Raw genomic sequence first — 19,963 nt, 5'->3', positions numbered from 1 at the left:
CCATCATCACATAGTGTGCCCTATTCTTTCCAACATCAAACCTACCCTTTAGTGTGAGAGCATCGCCAAACTTCAAACTCAAACACTCACATAGATCACTAAAACTAGGGGGACCATCAAACCATTCCAAATCATCAAACATATCCTCAAACTGACAATCCTCTCTCCTAACACTTTCTCCGTAAAAAACTCTTACACCGTAATCCATCTACAAAACGATTTGACATCCGATCAACAACTAAGAATTATGGTAGTACTAACCAATACGATAGTACTAATTACTACATTACTAACTAACTAACTAATGAACAAATTACTAACATAACTAACTAAATAACTTACATAAGTGAATTATTACCTATACTAATATTAACTAACTAACTAACTAATGAACAAATTACTATCATAACTAACTAAATAACTTACATAAGTGAATTATTACCTATACTAATATTAACTAACTAAATAAATAATGAACAAATTACTAACATAACTAACTAAATAACTTACATAAGTGAATTATTACCTATACTAATATTAACTAACTAACTAAATAATGAACGAATTACTAACATAACTAACTAAATAACTTACATAAGTAAATTAATACCTCTACTAATATTAACTAACTAACTAACTAATTACTAACAAAACTAACTAACAAACTTAATTACTAACTAAATTTGTATCTCTACTAATATAAACTAACAAAACTAATTAACAATTTAAATAAAAAATTTAGAAAAAAAAATACCTTCACGTCGGCTTGGAGCGGCCGAGGTAGGGGGCAGCGCACGGGCACGGGCCGAGCACGGGCCGAGGCCGGAGGGAGCCGAGGCAGGCGGCCCCGACCACGCACGGCCACCGGCGAGCGCCGGGGACGCGGGGCGCGGGCCGCGGCGTGCGGCGGGCGCGGGGCGCGGGACGCAGGCGGGGCGCGGGGCGGGCCTAGGCTGGCGCTGGCCGCGGCGAGCAGGCGGACGCGGGCGCGGCGGCGGTGCGACGCTGCGGCTGCGGGGAAGGGTGGGCACGGCGTGTGGACTAAAGGGGCGGGGCGGGCCGTTTTGTCAGGCCCAACCCCGCCATGATGCGCGGCGGGGAAGCCAAACCCGCCATGATCCACGGCGGGGTACCCAAACCCGCCATGGACCGTGGCGGGGTCCACGTAAGCATGGCCTCGCAGGTGGCCGCCACGTGGCGCTTCAACCCCGCCACCATGCATGGCGGGGTGCAGTGGTTTTGCCCCGCCATGCATGGTGGCGGGGCCAAACGGCCTAGATTTGAAAATTTTTTAGGAAGCGGCATATTTTTGAAATTTGTTTTAAAAATGGGCTAAAAATAAAAAAAATTCTGCTTGGGCTGGATCAAAAAATTGTTGCATGCTCATTTTTAGTCAAAACTTCGTGAGACGTGTGGTGGGTAAAGACTATTATGATATCTGTATACATGTATTTTTTTGTTAGTTATTTATGTTACTGATGTGGCAAATGATTTATTGGAGAAACAACGAAAAAAATTGAAAGCCTTTAAATTGCATGTATATCTTGCTTTCCCTCCTTAGAGGTACCACAAAGGACATCCTCCATTGTGCCAGCCTTGTTCGTCTTTTGCCGTAGTAGTGGTTGGTGGCGACCCGTGGAGGGCGATAATGGCTTGGCTCAATTTTTTCTCACCGACAGTGATTTCGTGGCGTTTATTGTGTTACATACTTTTTTGTGAGGGTGATTTTTTTTATTTTCTTAAAGGGATTGTTGAACTTTGCTTCTATTCTATTAATACATGAACAACAAATTTCTTGTTGGTGCCTTTAAAGAAAACCCTCAACTAGAAACCAAGTAACAAACGCTCTCCAATTGTTCAAACTAGATAAATTTAGCCTTCGGACCGGTCTCAAAGACGGTTTTTGTAATTTTTTTTAAAAAGAATGTTTGAACTCTAAAATTCATAAGTAATTTATTTTAAACTAAAAAATATAAACTAGTTCAAATTTTCCTCTAAAAATGCTTATCTAACAGCTGCTAGTTTATTTAGAGTTATTTGGATTTTATTTGTTTTGACTAAATAGTAGTCACGACTACAAGTAATAAAAGCAACGTGAATAAAAATAAAAGCAGTTTCAAACATATAGATCATAAATAGGTACACTACATTTTTAGAAAGATTATACTAGTTTCAGATTTTTTATAATTTCGAATAAATTCATTATAATTTTAAGATATCAAACTAGATGTTAATTAGTATATTTTAAAAAATATAAAACAACCTACGAAACCAGTCAAAGGAGTCCAGTTTCAGAAAGAAAAAAGATGGGCCCGATAACGGTCACAATAAATTGAATGCTGGAGCTTCTCAAATCAATATGTATGTAATCTTTACAAACTGTGCGAACTTTACAGGGAAGAGTGGCCAGTGGACGTGGACCTGAAACAAACAGACAGAAACGAATACACGTTTAACATTCGCATTATATACGAAACGCTAGAAATGTGTACAGTTCCAATGCAAGCTACTACCTCGCCTCTAATCTGGTGACCGTCACGTAGTTGGCGGTCGCGCTCCGTGTCCGAGACGACTCCGTGTCCGACGACGTGCTCATCCCTGGGTTCACCCCGGGCTCGTTGGGCTCGGGGAGCACGGCGTTGTCGCTGGCCAGCATGGTGACCACCGACGACATGAGCGGCCGGTTCCTCGGCTGCGCTTCGACGCACAGCAGCGCCACCTGGATGCACCGCAGCACCCTGCTGTGGTGGAAGCTGCCGCCCAACGCCTCGTCCAGCAGTAACTCCATGCTCCGCCCTTCTCTCCACAGCATCCATGCCTAGAATAATGAAGGTCAACGACGACATGCATGGAGAATATGGTTATATTAGAAGTTCAGAATTTCTTTGGAGGAATTGCTTACATATCCTAGGAGATTGACATCGAGGTCGGGTTCGTAGGAGCCTCGGTTCCTCCTGCCGGCGATGATCTCCAGCACCAGCACGCCGAAGCTGAAGACGTCGGATTTTATCGAGATCTGGCCGTCCATGGCGTATTCTGGAGCCATGTAGCCACTGAAACATACCCGTCTCATGAGTCGAGAGAATTAAGGTCAATTTTAATTTTATAGTACTGAATATAGGGCTAGGGAAATGGACACTCACTATGTTCCGACGACCTTTCGGGTGTATGCACTGGTCTGGTCACCTCCAAACATTCTTGCGATGCCAAAATCAGAGATCTTGGGGACCATGTTTCTGTCCAGCAACACGTTGCTAGCCTTCAGGTCCCTGTGGATGATCCTGAACCTTGAGTCCTCGTGCAGATACTGTAGACCCCGTGCAATCCCCTGAATGATCTCGAACCGTTTCTGCCATCTCAGCAGCCTGCGCTTTGCTTCGTCTGCATAAGTAATGCATGGAGTAGTGTATAAATTACCTAATCACCTCATACGAATTCAATTCGAGGTGCTCAGCATGTGTAGAAGTAGAACTGGACTGACCAAATATAAATGTGTCCAAGCTCTGGTTGTGCATGTACTCGTACACAAGCATCCTCTCATCGTTTTCGATGCAACAGCCGAAGAGCCTAACAAGGTTTCTGTGCTGCAACTTTGCAATCAGTTTCACCTCGTTCATGAACTCCCTCACCCCCTGAGTTGATCCCTGGCTCAGCCTCTTCACAGCTATTTGCTGCCCATCCTCAAGAACTCCCTGCCAATGTAATTGTTTCGTCGCAGGCCAGTTAGTAGCAATTACATAGAGCAACCTGCAAGCAAAATTATTAAGCAAATCGTGTGTTTTTATACCATATAAACAGGGCCAAATCCACCTGCACCAATCCTTTTGTGGTCCGCGAAGTTGTCCGTGGCGGCCAGAATGACCTCCAGCTCAAACAACGGAAGGTCAACATCATTGCCGGAGTATCTCGTTTCGTCCGAGACATCAAGAAGCTGTTTGTGATCCCGTACTGGGCTCAACGAAGGCTGGCTCCTGATCCTGTACGGAAGCGCGAACTCTGCAGTACTCGGAGGCATGGACGACGCCATGTCCTCACCTTCACCTTTCTTGCTCACCTTATTCTTCATCCACAAACAGCAGCAGCCAGCCGCTGCTAGCAGAAAAAGCACACCGGAAATCGTCGCGACGACGATGATGATCAGCTTGCTCTTGTGTGAACGCTGATGGTTATCTGTAATCAAGAACAAGAGGTGTCGTCAAGCCTCAAGATGGAAAATTTCGTGCAAGATTTTCAACTGGGGAATCCAAAGAAATTCTAAAAAAAGAAAAAAAAAAACAGAATCAGAACCTGCTGCTGCAGCCTTGAGGGCGTCAATGTCCGACTGCGCGAGCCGTATGTACACGTCCTGCACGACGATCGGGTACTGCCGCATGTCCAGCAGGTCGACGGTCCAGATGACGCACCCGACGCCGATCCCGCCGCTGTTGTTCGCGGCGGCGTACGCCCCGCAACTGCAGTTGCCGAGGCACGCCTGCCTGCACTGGTCCAGCGTCATGCCGGCGTACACCGTCGCGTCCGTGGCCTGCGGCAGCTTCATCCGGTTCACCACCCAGAACCCGTCGCCGCCGCCGCCGTCGCAGGTCAGGTTCGTGCTCCTGACACAGCCGCCGGACCACTCCTTCTGGTTCCACTGGTCCGGCGAGCGCGGCACGAACCCCGGCAGGCAGCTGCACGGCGGGGAGCGGTCGGTGTCGCAGTACCCGAACGGCCCGCACTTGGCGTAGTAGTCGCACTGGTCGGTCGGGTAGTACCAGAAGCTGTTCCACGCGCCGTTGTTGAGCGAGAAGCGCTTCAGCTGCGTCGCCGCGCCGTCCACGACGAGCCGCGACAGCAGAGACGGCTCGCGGATGAAGTAGCTGTAGTACGTCTCGTCGGCGCTGTACACCACCTCGAAGGTGAAGGCCTGCGCCTTGAGGTACGGCACGCCGGTGAGTATGTCGCCGTTCCACGGTCCGCTCGTGTACACCCTCGTGCTGCCCCGGAGGAGGAAGAACTGCGGCAGGCCGCCGATGACGAGCTTGAACGTGACGTCGCCCGGCGACGGGTCGGACGCGCTGCGCCACGCCGTGATGTTCCGGGTGATGCTGGCCCTGGTGTCCACCCCGAGCTTCATACCCGGGAGCAGCGTGTCCGTCGGGTAGTCGAAGCTCTGCCACGCCACGCTCGGCCCGGAGCCGCTGCCGTCGCCGCTGAGGACGAAGTTGCCGGTGTCCAGGAGCTGCGCGGCGGCGCGCGCCGTGACGTTCCCGACGGTGGGCGCCGGGGAGGACCACACGGTGTCGTTGTTGCCGTCAAGGATGACGAGGCGGCCGCCGGCGGAGAGCTGGAGAGCGGCCGGGGAGTTGGTCACCGGGTCCCTGCGGTTGGCGACCCACACGACGGTCGTCGCGCCCGGGATGCTGGCGTACCAGATTCCGAGGTACGTCCTGCCGTTGGCGCCGGCCGGGCTGAAGAAGCCCAGCTCGTAGATGCCGCCGGCCGAGACGAGCGTCTGGTTGCCGGTGAGCGACGTGTTCCGGTAAATGGTATCGGTGGATGTCGACGGGGTGAAGGAACTGGCGGCGGCGGCGAGCAAGAGGAGGAGGGAGAGCGTGCGCGCCGTCATGGTCCGATCACCTCGACCGAACTGGGCGCGCGCCGAAAACGAGCCGTTGACCTCTCCTCTCACGACATGGCCTTATGCCTTGCGTGATCGCCTGCACACAGTCGGTGGCGGTGGCTGTCACTCGTGCCAACAACAATCAGCAGCAGGAAATGCCCGCCCGCGGCAGTGTGAGAATGCGAGGTTGTTCGCGCATTTGTTACACGCCCACAGGGCCACGTCGTCGCCGGTTGCATATGGAGCAGAGGTCGCAAACAGAGCTTTTACCTTTTAGTCAACGACTCGACGTTCGCGCTCCGGGAGAGCTAGCTGTTGCCTGCCGGCTGCCGATCAGACGCTGAATGCGACCAGCAATCCGGGCGCGCGCGGCCGGCGCTTGCACCGTTGCAATTGCAAGCACAAGACTCGGTGGAAGCTCGGCTCTTCGCGGCTCTTGTTTGCGATTGGGAACCGTGCTCATGAGATGCTCTTGGTTCCCAGCTTCCAACTGGATGTGCAACTAGGCATACCATATTTTCGCTTGACCACATGAAGATAATGTATACTACGAGTATACGACACGGCAAAACTGAAGAAAAATGGACGTTTGGGTGTTTGGATCTCCCTCGGATCATAGCTGGATGCAAGCTGTTAACTTGCCCAACAGTCAGTTACTCTGAATAGCTAAATGCACGGTCTTATCTATACCATTGTCATGTTGTAAATTAAAATATGCACCATAAGTCAAAGTCAAACAGGAACTAATCAAAACTCACCAATCACCATCGCTGTAATGCAACGGACAAAGATTGTTTGGGCAACTTGCACACATTAGAACGCTTATTTTTTACAACTGTCGGCCACAAATCAAACACCCTTAAAGTCAAAATGAATGAGCCATGCATATGAACATGCTGCGACTGACATTTGTCCCCATCATCTAGAGAGAGAGAGAGAGAGAACAATCCCCACCGATCGATGAAATATTTATGAAAATCCTCTTGTGCTGGATTTTAACTGAGCTGACTACCTTCTAGTCAGGCTCCAGGAATGCAGGCTGAGCCGGTTTCGTTGCCTGTGAAGGCTTTGTACCTGTTTGTTTTCCTGCTTTACCTCCAGGAATGCAGGCTAGGCCTCTTTGATTGCCCGTAAGGGGAGAGGTCAACGGCAATGCACCCACTGCCCCTTAGCCTGGCCAAGCCGGCGGTGGCTGCCCTTTCTCCGACGGCGGACTGGTTCCAACTTCCAAGCCGGCGGTGGCCGCCCTTTCTCCGACGCCGCGGGGTCCGACGCCGCAATGTGTATGAATATGCAGCTGGATTGTGCATGTACATGGAGCTATTTACATGTCAAACATTTTAAATGCTCACCCGAAATATTTTGGCAACTAAACACCTTACCCAAAAAGCTTTGGGATAAGAGCAACATCAATATATATGGACCAAGTAGTCCAAATACATGGGGCCTACATAAGTAGTTCATAGCTATTATTTTTTCTCACAATGTTCAGCCAACAAAGTAGTCCATAAGGTAGGGTTCACTAGAGATTAAAAATTATTCTTTCTAACCATCTCATGTATCATGACACAAAAGAGAGAGCATGGAGAGAGAAAATAACAATTCTTTATTGCTTATGGGTAGTCCATAGGGCTATGGATCTTTTGTTATAGACTGCTATATGGACTACCTCCACAATGTTTCAGTTAGCTGATAGAGGATATTTTATTCCCTATGGACTACTTTCTCTGACATTGTGGTTGCCCTAACAGGTTTTTGGTCAAAAATCTGAGATGGCAGCTTTTTGGGCAAACCTAAAATTTTTTGGAAATTTGTTTAGATGCAACCAAAAACTCAAAACTTTACAAGATTCTCCGTCATATCGAATTATACAACCAAAAACTCAAAACTTTACAACCAAAAACTCAAATCTGAGACGGCACATGCATGAAACATTAAATATAGATAAAAAAGATAACTAATTATACAGTTTATCTGTAAATCACGAGACGAATCTATTAAGCCTAGTTATTCTATGATTGGACAATGTTTGTCAAATAAAAACGAAAGTGTTGCAGTGTCAAAATCAAAAAAAAAAATGGATCTAAACAAGTCCAAACAAGGCCTCACTAGGAACGAGGGGATGGGTGTTTCCATGGAGCCAGCCTTGGCTTAGGGCTTGTCGGTCGCCTCACTCGTGCGCCCAGCATCAGCAGTTTCTTCACCTCGTGCCCCCGCGTCGACCTCACCTCCCACCTGCACCGCTTCACCTCCCGCCGGCGCTAGATCCGTCCTCACCTCTCCGATGCCTGCGCGGGCTCTTGTGGCGCCCTGTCGACTCCTGCGCAGGCTCCTGTGGCGGCGCCCGTGAGCTCCCCTGGTGGCTCCGGCATGGCCTCTGGCGGCGCCCGCGCGCTCCCCTGCGGCTCCTGCGCGGCCTTTGATGGCGGCGCCCGCGTGCTCCCCTGGCAACTCCTGCATGGCCTCTAGTGGCAACACCCGCGAGCTCCCTTCCCTGGTGGCTCCTGCACGGCTTCCCGCGCGGCAGCCCCCGACAACACTGAGGCGCAGCACGGCGACGGTGACCTCAATCCCAGAGCAGAGCACGACCACGACCTCACCATGCATCTGGACTCTAGAGGAGCTCTCACAGTTTAGTGCTTACTATTTCGATAGAATACCTCAATGAGGTAACCTTACCTGAATGTGGAAGAGATGACTGTATTCGAGCTAATGAAGCATACAAACATGATCAGAGTAAGCCAGGCTTAGCTAAGACAAGTGAACCAAACAAGAGCCTCTTGAATTGGTAAAGAAGGCTTGTGTTGGCCTGGCTTAGTTGGCTAGGCAGGTAAGGACTAAAACGCGAACCAAAAACACCCATAGTTGCCCTTGGAAACAGCTGAAATCAGAAAGCATAATGCCAGGTTGCCATCAGCAACCATAGTTAAGGACTCCATGTAACGATCCTTATAGATCACTAGCCTGGATGAGATTATGTAGATGAAGTGATGGATTTATTTCAAAAAAAGGATGAAGTGATGAACAGGCTAAAACTTTATAAGACGTGCTGAATTTCAAGTTCCCGCTATATTACTTGGGATTGGGAAATACCAAGCAAATTCATGCAATGGTAACGTATGCATTGATCAAGCAAAGAACAGCAGAGATTTGAATTATTACTATCTTCCGTCAAGGATGGTAACTGAAAGACCATTCAGGGAGCATGTTTCTTCAGCGATATCAGTTTCATTGGGGACCAACATGGAGAGGAAACCAGGTTGCTTTGGGTCTGGTAAGATGGCACTTCCATTGGTAATCATTGAAATGACTTCAGTCATGGAGGGCCGATCCGCAGCTTGCTCCTGAACACACAACAAGCTGACATGAATGCATCTTAGCGCTACATTCTCAGGACATCTACCATGTAACGGTTTATCAATGAGCTCATGGCATCTGCCTTCGTTCCATAGTTCCCACGCCTGCAAAGTTCAGTTCCAGCAACCAAGTTAGAAGTGCTCCACTTCCAAAATAATCCCTCCATTCCAAATTATAAGTCGCTTTGAATTTTTTTTGTACATCCATTTTGCTATGCGTCTAGATATAATAATATGTCTAGATACATAGCAAAATAGATGAACCAAAATAGTCAAAGCGACTCATAATTTGGAACGGGTGGAGTAATTCCAGTTATATAAGAATTTTTGTTTTCTTTATAACTTATGCTTACGTAACCAAGGAGGCTAACAGAATTGCCATGTCTTCGAGATCCAGCATTTTTCATTCCACTGATAATCTCCAGAAGCAAGACTCCATAGCTAAATACATCGGACTTAGTGGAGAAATTACCTGCCATAGCATACTCAGGAGCCATGTAGCCACTGGAAGAATAGCAGTCATTTAAAATCAATATCCATTTTTCAGTCTAGTCAACATTAGCTTCATAGATCAAATGTAGAGCACAAAGTAAGCAAGAACTTACTATGTTCCGACAACTCGTTTCGTATTAGCTTGTGTTCCTTTGGGATCAAATATTCTCGCCATCCCAAAGTCTGAGATCTTAGGGTTCATATCAGTGTCCAACAAAATGTTGCTTGCTTTCAGGTCCCTATGAATAATTCTAAGCCGAGAATGCTTGTGGAGATAGATAAGACCCTGTGCAACCCCTTCAATTATGTTCATCCGCATTTCCCAGTCTAGCAAAGCTCTTCTTGATTTTTCTTGACAAAGGGAAAAAAAATAGACCCACTGGTTCAAGAAGGCAGCTGAGAGAAATTGGAAGCAATAAGAAGCGAAAATCAAACATACCAAATAAGAAGAAATCCAAGCTTTTGTTCGGCATATACTCATACACTAATAACATCTCTTCCTCTTCAATGCAACAACCTAACAGCCGGACCAAATTTGTGTGCTGAAGCCTAGCAATAAGCAGGACTTCATTCTTAAACTCCGGTAACCCTTGCCCTGAATTTGCTGCTAGTCTCTTAACAGCAATCTCCCGCCCATCTGGTAAGTGGCCCTATAGAAAATGGTTTTCAATGTAGATAGAAATCAGATAGTATGCTGCACACAAAATGTGACTAATGTCTTGAACTCCTTCAAATGTCAAATGGTGTGCTCCATAACAAATAAACTGAAAGTGAATGCAGACATAAAGGACGTGTATATATGAATATTAAGGAAAACTAGGCAAAAAGGGAGAATGTAAGGGTAGGTTGAATCCAAAGCCGATGAAAGGAGGGAAATAGCACCTTATATTCGACAACCATGTTCAAAGGAAAGAATCTGTCCAAGATACAAGTTTCAAGATGTAACAATTCACTAGTTTTCACTAGGTATGCCATCCACTTGTTAGGACTATCAAATCTGAGTGCAAAAAGATCCCAAGTGATTACCACCATTTTAAAAAAAGGAGACCAAGGGGAACTAGGCGTTTTTTCACTAAAAAGAAAATAGGCACCCAAACCTTGGTGGTTGGGATATATGACCACACCCTCCACGCCAAGCAGTTGTGCTAGACTAACTTCCTAGGCATCGCCATCTTATAATCTCCCAACCATCGAATGTTAAATTTACAGCCCCATAAACAGAAGTGCATAAGAAAAAGGCACTCAGTAAATCACAAAATATTAAACCTGCTACAGGAGACAACCAAAAAATCCATAATACAATATAGAATCAAACTATTTCTAGAAACAGGAAAAAACTGAATGAAAAGTATATCATTCTTGATTGATACTCTTAGCTAAGTTGGTTGCAATGATGGAATGAGTCATTGACAATGCAAATTTTACTTCATGCAAGTGCAAGCACAGCTCCAGGAAGGAACTTCACCACTTAATGTGGAGGATCAAGAAGAAATCTGAACCATCTTTGTATCATGGATGCAAAACATTTTTCATCAGTTCTTCTTGTCTTTATTTTCTTCACCTCCTTTTTTGTTTCTTGAACTCTCTCTTGGTTGTAGCTTCTTGTATTTGCTTTTATTCTTTTTAATATATTTCAGTAGGGGCTATTGCCATCCTAGCCATAGATACGTAACCACATGCTTCCGTACCAGCATTCTTATCTAGTTTGTGAAATGCTGACAAGTATGCGAACCAGAGGGATTGAAGAACATATGGTACCTTGTACACAGGGCCAAACCCCCCTTCTCCAAGCATGTTTTCTGTTGAAAATTTGTCTGTAGCATTTCTTATTTGTGAAAAGGAAAACGTTGCAAAATAAGAGCTTGTCTCCTCACCCTCCCAGAGTTTGATAGCATCCGAAGTCATTACAGAGTGATGACCATCCTGTTTTCCTTTCCCTGATTCATACACAGACTTATTGTCATGTTTTCAACCACACTGTATACAATAGGGTCTTTAGCTGTCAAAGAGTTCTTAAGGTTTTCTAATACTCCCTCCATCCCAAATTGTAAGTCATTCCAAGAATTTTGGAGAGTCAAAGCATCTCAAGTTTGACCGAAATTATAGAAAAAATTACAAAGTTTTGTGGCATTAAATAGATATACTATGAAAATATAATTAATGAAGAACTTAATGATACTTAGTTGATATCATAAATGTTATTATCCTACCATATAAATTTGGTCAAACTTGAGATGTTTTGACTCTCCAAGATTCTTAGAATGACTTGTAATTTGGGATGGAGGGAGTAGATACCTTTATTTTTTGATCTCCTGATCCAAATAAACAAAATTAGACAAAAAATAAGAAATCCAACTGAAGGAAGTACACCAGCCATCCAAAGTAATTTATGACCTGAATAAGAGAGAGAGAGAGTTTGTCACTTGACTGCATTGTTCATAATACACTTTGTGGAATCTTATCTTCTGAAGAAATAGTTCATACTTCATAGTACTTTCGAAAACAGGTATTGACTACTTCTCCTTCAAGTTCATACTTCATAGTACTTTCGAAAACAGGTACTGATTACTTCTCCTTCAAGTAGCTAACTTTTAAGGTACTGTCTGAAATATACTAACACCTTTTCTTTATGTAAGACATATTAAGATTTGGACAGGCCTTCAAAAAGTAAACTTTGACCATTAATTTTTCTTAGAACATATTACCAATTGTCAAAAAACTTCAATACCATATAAAAGGTCTGTGACATGCATATAATTTGACTACTTGTTGGCCAAAACTTCTGGTTGTACCATTTCAAATCGTAATGATAACCCCTACAGAAAGAATAGGAGGGAGTACTTCCTTACGGTACAAATTTCATACCTGAACTATTGGATGATTCTAACTCTGATGCAGCAACACGAAGATATAGAGTTCCTACTCCACTCCCGTTATACCCGTCCTGCATATTTGTTAGATTGCCATACCATAGGCTGCAACCATCCAATACAGAATAAGTGTATGCAGTACAGGAGCAATTTGTCATGCATTCCAATTGGCATTTGTTTTCTCCCATAGTAGAAAGTTTAACTCTGGAGTCAGGGAGTCGCATACTAGACATATTCATAAACCTATCCCCATTACACTGCAGTTGGATTTGCCTCGTGCACCCTTTCCAGGTATTTCCTGTTATTATGTCTTGTTGTGCAAAGCCTTTTGGACAACGACAGAGGGATGACATAGGGTCGTTGGTTAACATATTGTTGTTGCATATACCAAAACCACCACATAAGTTAGACACCTCGCAGCTAGCAGGCTGTCGCCATAAGAGAGTCCATGACTCAGTTCCAGGACTAAATTGGGCAATGTTCAATGAACCATTCGGATCCAACACAATCTTTGCCATTGTGTCGCTGGGATTGGAAGTGTATGTGCATGTAAGATTGCCACATTGAAATGAAACAGGGGTGACAGGAATATATTTTAGCTCTGGAATCAGAGATTTCAATGTAGCGTTCCAGGGTCCAAAGGTCCAATAATTATTACCTTTCCACAAGATAATGAGTTGAAGCGCATTAGTTACGTCAAGTCCAAAAGAATAATCCCCCACTGCTGGGTCATCATAGCTCTTCCATGATGTCAGTTTACTGCCAAGTATAATGTTCATTTCAGGGAGCCATGTATCTGTAGGAAAGTCAAAGCTCTGCCATATGATCTTAGCTTGATTCCTGATGCTCCTTAGGACAAAATTGCCGTTATCCAGTATTGCAGCCTCCACATCTTGCACTCCTCTCCCATAAGCCACTGTGAATGAGTTGCCCCTCCCATCTAAAACAATCAGATTACTATTGTTATCAAACTTAAGTATGCCAAAAGTATCTTGGAATGGATTATTCCTATTAGCAACCCAGACAGCTCTTCTTTCTGAAACATCGTTGTGCCATATACCAACATACCGGTTGCTCGAAGCTCCAGGGCTGAAGAAACCAAGCACAAATTCTTTTCCCATGGACACTAGGGTCTGCCCATCTGAAATTGACTGATTCTGAAAGATGATGTCTGTTCTTGCTGTCAGATCTGACAAACATCTTGTTGCTAATACAGACAGAATCAGCAAATCAACAAGCATGCAATTCCTCCAGAAGCTTATTTTCCCAAACATGGCTATCTGCTTAACTCCGATTATCAAACTAGGCTAATCAAAACAAAGTAGTAAGAGAGAGATAGACATAATCATGAGGAAAGGGCATAAACATTTCTCCATACCTCTCTGAATTCTCCCAAACAAGTGAAATATTTCCTGCAATCACTGTCTTGGGGGTGGGAAGGGATTGTGTGGTGGGGAGTGCCATGGGGGAAAATTGTTCGTGCAGATATCTCCAACATCATGAACATTCAGAGCTACCAGTTTTGAAAGTTCCATGATAGGACTATGAAGCAAATTTTCTAGTCGTCGGTCAACATGGCGTACTAAGCTCAATGCACTGATTGGCATCCAGGTCTTCCACTTGAGAAGGATATTGACAAGACACTGACTATCTATCAACTCTTGCAATCATGCTCCACATTTTCCATCTGTTGACTTTGACCTAATAATAATCAACCCTATAAACGATTCAAGAAAAAAAAGTGTAGAGGAGAGCAAAACATCAAAGGGACACAGTGCAAGTCCAGCTTCCAGGCAACCAATTGAGTATGTTACATAGATATTACAAGAACAAAATTATCTTTTATAATTCCTGCTATGTTAAATGATGCATCTGATTGCAATTAGTGAAGTCTAATCAACTACCTGCTACTGCTGCTACGTACTATCAACTACCTCGAAGGACAGGATGCCCACCCTGCCGTCGCCAGCGGCCGCCGCCTCGGCGCCGCCCTTGGCGCTCGCCGCCGGGCCGCACCGTCTTGGAGGAGGACGACGTCTCCATGGAGAGCACCTTGTGCACCAGCGGCTCCGCCACCATGCCTCTGCCTCGTCGTCGAGCGCTCAACTCAAAATCTAGAAAGGCCTAGTAAACCCTTTTGCTTTTGCAGCGAAAACGAATTCGGCCAAAGTCAGCAGGGACGAAGGACATGGCGAGTAGAAAGAGAGCAGGGGTAGGAGGGACATTTCACATACCCTTGCTGGCTTGGATCCGCACTGGTGCCAGTCAAGCAAAAGTAGTATTTTTTTTCTTGTATGTTTTTCTTTCTCGCGAAAATGCAGTGGCAACAGACCAACAGTTAAAGTATTAATCCCTTTCCATGAGATCAGTTTACTACCAAGTGTAATGTTCATTTCAGGGAGCCATGTATCTGCAGGAAAGTCAAAGCTCTGCCATATCATCTTATCTTGGTTCGTGATGCTCCTTAGGACAAAGTTTCCGTTATCCAGTATTGCAGCCTCCATCCACATCTTGCACTAGTGTTATCAAGCCACTGTGAATGAGTTGCCCTCTAAAACAATCAGATTACTACTGTTATCAAACTTAAGTATGCTTGAAGTATCTTGTAATGGATTGTTCCTATTGGCAACCCATACTCTTCTTTCTGAAACATCATTGTGCCATATACCAACATATCGCTTGATCAAAGCTCCAGGGCTAAAGATGATGTGATGTCTGCCCAAAACTTATGCTCATGGACACTAGTGTCTGCCCATCTGGAATCGACTGGTTAAGATGCATCAGCAGATCAGTCTGTTTTTGCCGTGGGAGCTGACACCTGACAAACATCTTGTTGCTAATACAGATAGAATCAGCAGATCAACCAGCATGCAGTTTCTCCAGAAGCTTATTTTCCCAAACATGGCTATTTCCAAGCATCAAACTAGGCAAGTTGCAAACTAAAATAGTGACCGTGTGAGGGAGAATGGAGAGAGAGATCTAACGGTAGAATGATTAGTAGAAGGCTGAATAAACACATCTCCGTACCTCTCTGAACTTCTCCAGATAAGTGAAATGCCTTCTCGAATTGCTGCAGTGGGTATAGACCAATTGTTCCAGCAGATATCTCCAGCACCATGAACATTCAAGTTGCCACTTTGGACCTTTTCCATTGGAATTTGGAAACCTATGAAGCTATTTTTTTCCAATTGCCAGTAAACTGCAGTAGTCAATGCTCGAAAGCGACTCAAATATGTACAGTACATACTCACTGTAGATGTTGAACGGCAGCTAGCTTCTCTCTGAAACAAAATTTTTGAACGGTATATTTTCGTTTTTTTTAACGGTACTCTCTGATACAAATTTGAGTATGCTTGCAGTTAGTGCAAGGAGAAGAAAAATTTGTGCACCCAAAAGAAATACTCCAAGTTGTCATTACTCTGTGGTGGCAACTAGGCATGGACTCCTGGAGATGGGCAACTAGTCCGGCATGAACTCTAGAGCCGGGCTGGGCAAAACGAACGAAAGATGTTGGGCATTTTAGTGGGCCGGCAATGGCAATAAGGACGGCTATCCACATCTATATATCAGAAGAACAGACTGTGAAGTGCTTTTCAAAAAAAAAAAAGGAACAGACTGTGAAGTGGCTATTCCCTTTTTAAAAGAAAAAAAAGTGTAAATCCCCTGGGGAAAAAAACAGGACAGGAAGAAATTAAGTGATGGGAAACAGTGATAGGTTCCAAAGAAAAGGTGATGGGCAAGTATTCGCCTATGATAGTATTCGTCTATGCAGCCTCCATCCACATCTTGCACTAGTGTTATCCCTCCGCTCTCTTCAGTTCGTCGTATAGGCGATGCAAGCATGTCATACATGGCAAATAAGATGAAACTGTCGAGGAACCATAAGCAAACCATAAAAGCCGATCATAGCCTTGAACGATTCGCTATGTTTGTTTGAGACTATTTGTCGAATCTGCCAGACATTTAGCAGTGTTTTTCTCTTTCACGATAAATCAGTGAATAATAATTTCAGCCATAGCTTTGTTTCGTACTTGTTTGATACATGACACTCGAGCCTATTCGCTGGTCTGAAAAGTCATAGCTGAAAGTATTGTTTGCTGATTTTTTTTGAAAAAAACACACTGACAAACGAACAGAGCAAGGATACCTTGGTGCATTCCATGATCCTATGCGGTCATAATCTTTGTGCATATCACCAGGATACCTAACGTTTTGGGCCCACACGTGACACCGTCCAGGATCCTAGAACGTCACACAACAATTAAAAAAAGCCAAGAAAACAACGCCACCGGACTCCGGATCACAAATTATTATTAGCATAAGCCACCTTGCTTCTGTTCATACCAGGACTTCCGGCCACAGCCAGTATCCGTTTTCTTATGTGATCAAACATTTAAGCCCCTGTTTACGTATAAGTCAACTGCGAAAAAGAAAGAGAAGAAACATGACAAGACCCGTTCAAGCAACCACTCTTTGTGATCTCGTGGATACCTGTGTGCTATTTCGCAGAAACCAAACCAAAACCACCGGACGCGGCAACCACCTGGAGATAGGCAGATGGGGTAAGCGGGAAGCCTGCAATTACCTGTACTTAGGTTGGCATGCATGGGGGAGACTGCTTCCGAGAACCTCCATGGACTCACGCATCCCCCTTATATAATAACCAACTACCTCCCTCTCCATCACCCATCAACCACAACCATTGTCAGATCTTCAATCTTCACCATGATCTCCCAGGACACTTCCAATTCGGGCTCAGACAAGGGCTCCTCCATGCAGCTCCAGGACTTCCTGCCGTTGATGGCGAGGAAGCTCGGGGCGGAGGGACTGATTCAGGAGCTCTGCAAAGGGTTCCAGCTTCTCATGGAACCCAGGACAGGCAAGATCACCTTCCAGAGCCTGAAGCAGAATGTGGCCAGGCTCGGGCTTGGAGAACTCCGTGACGATGAGCTCCTGGAGATGGTGAGGGAAGGGGATCTGGACGAGGATGGGGCACTGGATCATATGGAGTTCTGCATTCTCATGGTCAGACTGAGCCCTGAGCTGATGGAAGAAGAGGCACACAGGATGTTTCAATATTGATGTAATTTGGTCCTTGTTACTTAGTAGTTAGTACAACAGAATACAGTGATCTTTAATGTCGATTTGGTCCAACTCCAATGTGATACTAATTCGGAAACACTAATGTAGTCTGACAAACTGACTCATATTATGATACTAACAAAAGGTAAAAATTATACAACAAAGAGCATTCACTTGTGGTCTCTAGGGCATCTCGAAGCAAAGATATATGCTGATGTTTACTTTGTCCCGTTATCAGCGATGGAAATTATTTATCCTCAACAGTGTGCAAATGTGCAGAACAAAATTTTGTGAATAACCATATTACAAGAGGGTTGTCTCATTCATACTGTACCTCAAGCGCACTCCTCTCCATCCAATCTAGTTGTGTGGTATTTCCTGTACTACAGTACTGTTATCAAAGTTCTACTGGAGTATGACAAAGCTCACCAATCTCCTTCTCCAAAAGCTGCACAAGATTCGCTCCAGTTCGCTTGTATATCCAACCATTAGTTGCCACATCCCAGTCAAACCTAGAAGGTCCACTGCATGCATATCCAGGTAGAATAATATAAGATATAAGAATAGAGATGGCAGACAATTCAATGAAGAGCTTTTGGGTGCTGTACAAAATATCCAATTGTGGGTCTATTTGATTGGAAATCAAGCATGGATAAATTTCACAGCCACATCATAAGATGCATAGCCTACCGGGTAAACCAAACCACATATCACAAATGATCACTGTCTTCTATTAAAAAATGTCATGTGGTCCAATACATAATGAAACGAACAACAACTGAGATACTAAGATGAATTGTATTACCTTACAGGTGAAGAAAGCCAGATTTGTCTGTTTGGTGTTTGCTTGTTTACAACATACGTCCCCAAATCCCCAAGCCTCAGTGTCAAAACCTGATTCTAGAATGTCATGGAAAAGAGAAGGATGCATCAATAATTGAATACATGAAAAAGAAACACATAATCGCAAGAATCACATGATTCTCCATAATAACACGCTGCAACTAACCCCATAGTCTATGTCGAAACCATCCATCTGAATGGAGTCACCGTATTCCTAAAACAGTGACATGAAGAGTAGTATTGGTCAAAGGTACGGTGACTTAACATCTTCTAAGAGAGGTTTTGCTCAAGTGCTGAGATTTGAAGACCATATCACTACCTCAAGTTTTTCAAGCAAGTCATGAATCGTTTCATCTGCTAATTTGTGAAACTCATCCTCTTGCATTATCAACCTGTTCAATGTGCAGTCATATAATCAATAACTACCGCATGCAACAAAAAACTATATAGCAAGTCTCACGTAACCGAACTAGAACAATATATAAAGTAAAAACAGTAAACATACTGAAGATCAGATTTTACTCTAAATTGTTGTGATCAACTTATATCAGTAGCCAGCCAGCTTTCCACATTTCAGTTTGTTGATTCAAACAAATGTTATCTCTCCCAGTAACCTGTATTACCCTTTATCCATTGACACTATTGGAAAATTACATTGCGTTTTGAGTACCTAATTTAGGTTACCAATCGACACAGGTGGAGGCCACAGATACAACAACAAAACATTTTCGTCCCAAGGAAGTCAGAATTCGTAGAGACCGCAGATCCCAACAAAAATTGCTATATCAAACATCCTACGATCTTACAAGTGTGATGTAGCCAATTTCTCCATTGGACCCATTCGCACATGAAAGCTTTCCAAACTAGTACCCTAGAGTGCATAAATGGATTGAATAACGTGCTGAGGCTGCGAGGTCGAGAAACAAACTTGTGGTCCACCGCAGATGGGCCGGGCGCGTCACCGGCGGCGGACTGTGTCGAGAGGCGCGTTGACGAGATGGTCCTCAAAGAGAACAGAAGAGCCGCTGGAGACCCGCCCGACGGCAGCGCCGTGACAGCGGCGGCCGCGAGCGAGCGAGAGGTGGTAGCTACAGGGAGATCGGCGGCCCAGAGGAGTTGCTGAGCGCGGGACCGGAGCCGCCTCCCGGAGGCGAGGCCTGGGAGAACCTTTCGCGACGCCATGGTCAGCGCCGCCGGCTGTCTGTGTGCTACTGTGCTCACGCAGCAGCGAGAGGTGGCGCAGGCCTGGTCCGACCGGGCATGGACGGTGCCACAGTGGTGCTGGAGGAGCGGCGATGGCCGGCCCGTACAGCCCGCGAGGCCGCAATGGGGTATTCGGGCCACGTGACGAGACGGCGGGTCCTGCTTCTGCTTTCCCGGGGCGCTGGCCCAACGCGCTCAAAGTATGGGCCGTTGGGCTGGTCCGATCGAAGGCGATGACAGCACAACCACTAGTCTCCTTTGCACTTTTACTAAAAAAAAGTCTCCTTTGCACTAAATGCGTTTACAATTTTATTATCTCCTCATGGGAAAAAAATAAAATTTTACACATTTTTATATCTTGAGAAGGGATTAAGTCTGTTCTTCCTCATATTTCATGCGAATGTTATAACCACACCCACAGGTCACAGCTTACACAGTTTTAAATACTCTACATGGGATTTATTCTCAAAAAAATAAATGTTCTACATGAGATTTTTTTTCATGAAGCCACTAGCTCC

General features: G+C 45.1%; 4 protein-coding genes across 10 annotated transcripts; 1 reads left to right on the top strand and 3 right to left on the bottom strand.

Annotated features, from left to right (window-relative positions):
* Window positions 2,333-6,224, bottom strand: LOC8054720 (receptor-like serine/threonine-protein kinase SD1-8). The gene is made up of 8 exons (XM_021457422.1): window positions 5,870-6,224; window positions 4,288-5,696; window positions 3,788-4,170; window positions 3,482-3,692; window positions 3,144-3,381; window positions 2,903-3,053; window positions 2,514-2,818; window positions 2,333-2,421 (listed from the first exon to the last, which is right to left on the bottom strand). Exons 2-8 carry the CDS (start codon window positions 5,603-5,605, stop codon window positions 2,391-2,393), a joined length of 2,637 nt encoding a protein of 878 aa, XP_021313097.1. The 5' UTR covers window positions 5,606-5,696; window positions 5,870-6,224; the 3' UTR covers window positions 2,333-2,390.
* Window positions 8,650-14,453, bottom strand: LOC8082369 (G-type lectin S-receptor-like serine/threonine-protein kinase At4g27290). Of its 7 annotated transcripts, none has more exons than XM_021456680.1 (9): window positions 13,696-14,453; window positions 12,313-13,624; window positions 11,743-11,841; window positions 11,322-11,384; window positions 11,206-11,246; window positions 9,887-10,097; window positions 9,561-9,798; window positions 9,309-9,459; window positions 8,650-9,060 (listed from the first exon to the last, which is right to left on the bottom strand). In XM_021456680.1, exons 1-9 carry the CDS (start codon window positions 13,822-13,824, stop codon window positions 8,761-8,763), a joined length of 2,544 nt encoding a protein of 847 aa, XP_021312355.1. In that variant the 5' UTR covers window positions 13,825-14,453; the 3' UTR covers window positions 8,650-8,760. The 7 variants fall into 7 exon arrangements, with proteins under 7 accessions (XP_021312355.1, XP_021312351.1, XP_021312352.1 ...); XM_021456676.1 differs by having other exon boundaries at window positions 11,206-11,384; window positions 13,696-14,018; window positions 14,252-14,453; XM_021456677.1 differs by having other exon boundaries at window positions 11,206-11,384; window positions 13,696-14,018; window positions 14,273-14,453.
* On the top strand, window positions 16,798-17,471 carry LOC8054719 (calcium-binding protein PBP1). The gene has a single exon (XM_002458565.2). It carries the CDS (start codon window positions 16,923-16,925, stop codon window positions 17,397-17,399), a length of 477 nt encoding a protein of 158 aa, XP_002458610.2. The 5' UTR covers window positions 16,798-16,922; the 3' UTR covers window positions 17,400-17,471.
* LOC8054718 (frataxin, mitochondrial) lies at window positions 17,505-19,514 on the bottom strand. Its single transcript, XM_002456409.2, has 5 exons — window positions 19,171-19,514; window positions 18,562-18,634; window positions 18,409-18,456; window positions 18,205-18,299; window positions 17,505-17,923 (listed from the first exon to the last, which is right to left on the bottom strand). Exons 1-5 carry the CDS (start codon window positions 19,422-19,424, stop codon window positions 17,797-17,799), a joined length of 597 nt encoding a protein of 198 aa, XP_002456454.1. The 5' UTR covers window positions 19,425-19,514; the 3' UTR covers window positions 17,505-17,796.

The sequence above is a fragment of the Sorghum bicolor genome, chromosome 3 (assembly GCF_000003195.3).
Source record: "Sorghum bicolor cultivar BTx623 chromosome 3, Sorghum_bicolor_NCBIv3, whole genome shotgun sequence".
In the NCBI taxonomy this organism is placed as follows: domain Eukaryota; kingdom Viridiplantae; phylum Streptophyta; class Magnoliopsida; order Poales; family Poaceae; genus Sorghum; species Sorghum bicolor.
This window is presented reverse-complemented; position numbering and strand designations above follow the sequence as displayed.